Source organism: Engraulis encrasicolus, chromosome 21 (genome assembly GCF_034702125.1).
Source record: "Engraulis encrasicolus isolate BLACKSEA-1 chromosome 21, IST_EnEncr_1.0, whole genome shotgun sequence".
NCBI classification, from domain to species: domain Eukaryota; kingdom Metazoa; phylum Chordata; class Actinopteri; order Clupeiformes; family Engraulidae; genus Engraulis; species Engraulis encrasicolus.
Genome location: NC_085877.1, coordinates 11,128,621 through 11,136,120, shown reverse-complemented (window position 1 = coordinate 11,136,120; position 7,500 = coordinate 11,128,621). Strand labels below are relative to the sequence as shown.

Here is a 7,500-nt window from a genome sequence, read left to right as displayed (position 1 = left end):
TGATAAAGACACACATACTGTACAAACACAGCAATTATGTCAAAACCCCATAGAGGCAGTTATGAGTGGGACCTTGGAACATCCCAAAAAACTTTGACAACCCCTGCTCTAGAACACTGGGGAGATTATTTTTTTTCGCTGTCTTTTTCTCTTTCTCTTCGTTTGTCTGTCTGGGCAGAATTCTTGCGCAGCACAAATGTGACATTCCACGGCTCTCACAGGCCGCCTTCTCTTTTTGCCAAACACTCACTCACTCGCTCACACTCCCTCGACTCCGGCTCTCAAATTCAAATGATTCCCCTTGGATAAAGGCCTGCTCTGTTTGACACCGCCAAACTCCCATACTTGTTTTGGCGGTCAAACGGCCCATGTTGTGAATGTCCATGTCATGAATTTGTTAAGGACAGCTTGTGAATGTCCATGTCATGAATGTGTGGTGCATGGGTTGTGAATGTCCATGTCATGCATTTGTTATGGACCGGTTGTGAATGTGTTTTGGTTTGGTTGATGGCATAGGCGTGCACAGATAGGGACAAGGTGGTGCTAAAGCACCTGCCCCTTTGCCCTTTTTTTTTTAAATGTTTTTTCCTCACAATGTAATGTGGTCCATGTTGACATGATAATCTACAAATACGTCACAATCAAAAGCATGTGACAATAATGCCCCAATACAATATAGTATAGCCTAGTAAGGCAGACAGAAGCTTACTTTGATCACATGATCTTGTATAGACTCTGAACGAGTTTCATCAGTCTTATGGCTATATTAGGTTCCATAAGTGAAGAAAGACATTCCAGATACATACATGCAGAGCTGTATTCAGACTGAGGTAGTGATAGTGACAAGCAGTGGAGATGAGTCGAGACAAACTGGCCTCGATCGAAAATTCCCCTAGGCCATTATATGTCCCTGTCTGCTGTGTACCTCAGTGCTACCTCTGTGACACAACACACACACACATACACGCACACACGCACGCACGCACACACACACACACACACACACACACACACACACACACACACACACACACACACACACACACACACACACATTCACACCACACACACATACATTGCGCGCACACACACACACATCTCTGTGACAATGTGTCTATAAGGCCTTTGTCACCGCCAGTTATGCTGTCTCACCAAACACAAACACACACACACACACACACACACACACACACACACACACACACACACACACACACACACACACACACACACACACACACACACACACAGACACACACAGTTGCTTGTTTAGAATTCCAGCTCTATCCTTGAAAGTTTATATTGCAGTGGGGTTTGGTGTTCTCAGAATGCGAAATCTGTCATTGATGTATAGTCTTGGCAAACAAAAGTGCGGGCAGCCAAGCGGAGCTACTTGAAAGAGAAGGCTCCGCAAAGAATAACAAATGTGTCTCTCTGGTGTGTGTGCGTGTGTGTGTGTGTGTGTGTGTGTGTGTGTGTGTGTGTGTGTGTGTGTGTGTGTGTGTGTGTGTGTGTGTGTGTGTGTGTGTGTGTGTGTGTTGGGGATGTGCTTGTGTGTAATGATGTGTATGCATTTTGTACCATGTGTGTTATGGATATGTTATGGATATGTTTGAACAAAAAGTTATATGTGTGTGTGTCTGTATTTCAAGAAGACGAAGTTATGGATTTGTGTGTGTGTGCGTATGTGTGTGTGTGTGTGTGTGTGTGTGTGTGTGTGTGTGTGCGTGCGTGCGTGTGTGCGTGTGTGCGCGTGTGTGTATGTTTGTGTTGCAGGAACACTAAGCTATGGATCTGCATGGAGTACTGTGGGGGCGGCTCGCTACAGGACATCTACCACGGTGAGGGTCAAAGGTCACCTAGGGTTGGCATGGCGATGAGTGGGTGGGGAAACAGCACCACGGCAGCCATTATTGCTCTTGTGAGTGGAGCAGGCCCAAATGGATCTGGTTCTGGGGAGATGGGTTCTACCTGTCCTGTTTTTATCATGGTTTGGTGGTCCGATCTATTTGGGTTATTATTATTATTATTTTGGGTTAACGTTTGACTTCACTTGTCCGATCTATTTGGGTTATTATTATTATTATTATTTTGGGTTAACTTTTGACTTCACTTGTAATTTTAGGGTGGTATCATGCTCCCCCCCCTCCAAAGAACAGTTCCATACTGTAGCTGAGACAGCATTATTGATGCAACATTTGTTTGCACAACAAAGTTTTTTTTTTCTTTTCGCGAGGGATTGCACACCTTGTAAGTCTTTGTTAGCAGATGAAGCTTTTCAAAGATTGGTAGTTTTCAGTGCACAGGAGGAGCGCAACACTGCTGCTGTACATCATCACCTCTTTATTTCCTTGGCGTGCTGACGTTTCAGCTCTGAGCCATCCTCATGGAGATATTTGTGTGAACACCATATGTTGTACTAAACACATGCAGGTCTCTGATGTGCTGTAGGTCATTTCATTATGTACATACGGTATGTAGAGCATATGATTATGATGTCATCATGCTTATGTTCATACTGATACAGTACGCTGCACTGCCCTACGAAGGCAAAATGCAGTAACTACGCCAACATAGAAACAGAAAATTGCCTTCAAAACCTTGGTATTAGGTTGGATATTGTGCCATAGTTTCTGCAAATATGACGTAGTAATATCTCTAAAACGGGACACATTTGAACCGTAAGGCTTTGGACATCATGGAGGTGTAATGAAGACCATTTTTTTTTTTTTTTTGGTATTTTTTTGTATTTTTTTGCCTTCATTTTCGACAGGACAGTGGAGGAGAGACAGGAAATGAGTAGGGAGAGAGACAAAGGGAAGGATCGCAAATGACCCTGGCCGGAATTGATCCCAGGTCGCTCACGTAGAAACCCAGTGCCCTATCGTTAGGCCACGGCAGGACCAATAAAGAACATTTTCAGTCTAAACCCAAGTTTGACAAAGTATGTAGTTACTGCACTGTACCTTTGTAGTGTTGTGTAGTTTCCTATTGTTCAGAGTGAACAGCTCTCGTGAGATAACGTGAGGAGACACAGCACGTGCTTCATTGTTTGCGTGTGGGAGGCTACACAATGATGTTTTTGATACCAGCTGTGCATATGTGTGTGTGTGTGTGTGTGTGTGTGTGTGTGTGTGTGTGTGTGTGTGTGTGTGTGTGTGTGTGTGTGTGTGTGTGTGTGTGTGTGTGTGTGTGTGTGTGTGGGTGTTTCCCTCAGTGACCGGACCATTGAAGGAGAAACAGATCGCTTATGTATGTCGGGAAACGCTCCAGGTATGTTAACACTTTCAGGCCCACTCTCACACACACACCTGCCTCCTATAATGTGGCAATTATGGATGGATGGATGGATGGATGGATGGATGGATGGATGGATGGATGGATAGATAGATAGATAGATAGATAGATAGATAGATAGATAGATAGATAGATAGATAGATAGATAGATAGATAGATAGATAGATAGATAGATAGCCTCTTACTGCAGATGGGGTCGCCGGTGGGCGGTGGGCGGTGGGTATTCACTACCTGCTGAAAATACTCAACTACATCATATCAACATTGCCATGACAGTACAGAGAGCCTTAAGTAACAGATTAAGACATAGCCATTAGAATTTTGGTGACTGTAAGGTCATAACATATGCTCTGCGCTAAGGGGTTAATTTATCCCCAAGGTGAACTTCATGATTATTTCTACCTGCTCCAGTTTACACTGTTGACATGGTTTTGACATGAAGGATGTGACATGAAAGGCTTGGGGGAAGATTAGGGTAGCAGCTTCACCTGGCTCTCCCCAGATGAAAGTAGTTCCACCCTGCTCCACACACTTCCATCTCTTTTTTTCAACTCTACTGCTCCTTTTATTGCTATGCATATAAACTTGAGTGTGTGATTATGTGCATATGCTGCATGCAAGCATCCGTTCATGTCACTACAGTATATGCTGTGTGTGTGTGTGTCTGTATGAGTTCGCTCGCATATAATTTGTATTTCAGCCTAAGAAAAATGTGAAGCACTTTGTCTTGTCTGTGATTCATACTCGATTCATACTCGACATGTGACAGGGTAATGGATACGTTTGGCAGGTTTCAAACATGCTAACCAGTGCCAAAATACTGTGCATGTTGACGGCACCATGTGCTAACAGAAGTGCAGAATGTCCAAACGAAGGGTACAAATGCGCCTCCCCCTTCCCAAATTGGCCAAGCTTTACAGAATTACCTATCTGGCGAGAGCCATGCTAGTAGTACCAAGTAGTTGTTAAACATTTATTCCTTGGTACTTTCCTATTTGGCACTTAGAAGGCCTATGCCTCAGTGAGTTTTAGTCATTCCCTGTCATACGCTAATGCCTTTTGCTCTTAATGCTTACATGTTTTAATTAGTAAACCTGTCTGTTTTTTCATTTAATGGTTAATGGTTAACCTTTGAAATTGATTAAAGGGCAATCTCATTATACGTTTTAATTACAAAGCAATTTTATCTGGGGGCTCTTCTGCATTTGGAAAATGTCTGTCTTTTTGATCAGATTATAATTGCAGTATAGAAACTTATAGTAGTATATTAGACTCTTGCAGTTGTGTTTTACTTCAGTATGAAGGAGTCTAGTAATGATAGTCATGCATTTTTTCCTTTCTAATTAAGAATTCCTGATTTTAACATGTGAAAATACTCTATATGCATTAGTCCTATCAGGGCTCTAAATTAACTTTTTCCACCACCAGCCAATTTGGCTAGTGGACATTTTTTCTTACCAGCCAAACAGAAGTTCAACTAGCCATTTTTTTTCAATCTCGCCAAAATAAACTATGTGTTAGGCTAGTTATTTTTTTTAATTATGGTAATTTTGTTCAACAATTACACTATATACACTATATATAGGCCTGCATACTATAGGCCTATTAGCCTATAGGCTGTATATTTTTTCATTATTTTTTAACTTGTGCTTTATTTTTAACTTTCATTACTTAGGCCTAATCAATTTGATTAGTTTTTGTTCAATTCCTCTGAAAACAGCTGAATCACATCACACAAGCCACTCACATAACAGACCTTTAACATACAGTAACCAAGCACACAGCCAAACTCTCCAAAACCTCACATACGCACACCCCAAGGAAGGAGAAGTGATGAGAGGAAAAGGAGGGGAGAGAGGAGGAGCTCTTCTCTTATCTACCATGCGCAACAAAATGACAAGAAGCCTAGTTTAACTAAAAGTAAATAGTATCACGGGAATCTTCGATTCCTTTGTTACTTCCACAGGTTCGTCGTTGGTTGTTTTTTGTTATTTGTTTTCTTTCCGATGGCGTGGGCTTTCCAACTTAGTTGCGCCAGGACTCGGAACATTTCAGAAAGACAACTGAACTGATAGCTATGCTCACACTACTCTGACAGTCAGCTCTCCTCCTCTGCCCTTGTCGCTATTTCGTTCCACAACCACTGCTTTTTCCCTTTTTTAACGTCACTATTATTACGGTTACAATTACTACAAGCATTCACTAACACACAGAACTTTGCTCTAACCCCCGCCACATTCTCATCACTCGCACAAAACATAGGCATAATCTGCGTTAGTCATGTTATTGAAACGGTCAGGGCCTCGCTGCTTCAAAAAGGCAGCCTGTTACAGCAAGGTTCAGCCTAGTAATAATAGCAGTAGTGACGTTAAAAAAAGGTTGTAGCGAAATCGACGAGAGCATAGGAGGAGAGCTGCCTGTCAGAATAGTGTGAGAGTAGCTGACAGAAGGCTGGTCGTCTGAAATGTTTTCAATGCTGGCGCGCGCAACAGCATGAAGTTGCCGCTTGCTGCTGCTGGAAAGCGCTGGGGTGGGACTGGGAGGCTACTCGTGACGCTAGTGTCCATGGGTAGGAAATGTCGCCTTAAGGGTCTCGTTAAGGGCTCTGCATAGTTAACGTGCGCACGTTCGTCATAGCAGCGGTTTACCGTTCATAATTTACTGTACTCGGGCGCTACTGGCCAAATTGGCGGGTAGGTATTTTTTTCTACTAGCCAAAATTAATTTTCACCCGTGTTTGGCGGGTTGGCGTGTGTTAATTTAGAGCCCTGAGTCCTATGGAACAAAATGTGCTGTCTGTAGAGTATTTTCCTGTTTTTTGTGAATTGCCAATGACAGCCCTCAGGCAAAACTGGTTGCGGCCAACCATCCTGACTAATGTCATTTCAAATGAAATGAAAATGAAAATACCGTATACGCATAAGACCGCCGTCATATTGGAAATGAAATGTGCTCTCTATTTTCCTATGTTTCGTTATATTGCCAGTCACAGTCCTTAGACAAAATTGGCTGAGACCAGCCATCCTAACTAATGTCCCAACCGATTGTAGTATAGTAATATGTAAAGAGGGTTTTCTGTGTGTGTGTGTGTGTGTGTGCGTGCGTGTGCGTGCGTGCGTGTGTGTGTGCATGTGGTGCTGAGTTGCTGACTGAGTCGTCTTGAGGCCTGGTGGTGTTTGGTCTTGTTTGGCCACGTCTGACTCAGTCCAATTACTGATCCACAGCCATGAGAGGAATGCTCTGACATGGACACGCATGAATCATTACACTCTACTTGCCCTCAAATTTTGTCTGTTTTTCACTCTTTCCCTCTCTCTCGCTTGCTTCCCCCCTCACGCATACAAACGTGAATACACGCACGCACCACACACACACACACACACACACAGGGCCTGTACCATCTCCATGAGACGGGCAAGATGCACAGGGACATTAAGGTAAGGACAGTCCTATCTTTGAGCCATACACCAAGACCAAGGGGTCTGTGCAAAAGTTTTTTTAGGAATGCAGCAGACAAAATATTGTACTGCAGAGCGTGTGTCAACAGCTCTCTGACATTTCTTTGACGTGTGGTGCAATTATTGAGAGGTCCTTGGAAAATGTTCATCTCCATTAAGGAGAACCACTGACCTATAACCTAGACCAGTGTTTGTCAAACTGTGGGTTAGGGGTGGGCCCTAAAGGTATTCCAAGTGGAACTTGAAATTTACACAACACAATTTATTTGAGTTGTATTGCTGATTGGGTCAGAGGTGGGCCCCCGAACATTTGTAAAATATTTCAAGTTTGGATTTTTATTCTTTTTAGTTCTTTTTTGCTGTTTATTGATTCATTGGCATGATGATGTTTTGACCTTGCGGTCTTCCTCAGATTTACCAACCAATCTGAGGAAGACCGCACAGTCGACACGTCATCATGCCAATGAATGACTAAACAACAAAAAAAAGAACTTAAAAGAAAATAAATCGAAAGAATGTGCAAAACTTTTTTTTAAAAAAGTCACGATAACAGCAAAATCTTTGACTCATACGCCCAGATGACCTGGATCATCGGGCTGCTATAGACAGTAACAGTAATGTTAACATTCATATCAGTAATGGTAATAGAAGATGTTGTTACGATAATGACATGTAGCAACAGTAGCAACATTAAGCTTTGAAGAGTAAGTAATAATCATAGCCTACAGTATGGGTGTTTAGATTA

At 42.6% G+C, this 7,500-nt stretch overlaps 1 protein-coding gene across 4 annotated transcripts in view; it reads left to right on the top strand.

The window, feature by feature from the left end:
* The window catches only part of map4k2 (mitogen-activated protein kinase kinase kinase kinase 2), a 61,202-nt gene that overhangs the window by 8,768 nt on the left and 44,934 nt on the right, over positions 1-7,500 (top strand). For 2 of the 4 annotated variants that reach the window (XM_063187555.1, XM_063187554.1), the window contains exons 4-6: positions 1,777-1,841; positions 3,218-3,273; positions 6,687-6,734. In XM_063187555.1, the coding sequence (XP_063043625.1) occupies positions 1,777-1,841; positions 3,218-3,273; positions 6,687-6,734 (169 nt within the window). The other 2 variants (XM_063187558.1, XM_063187557.1) reach the window with 2 other exon arrangements.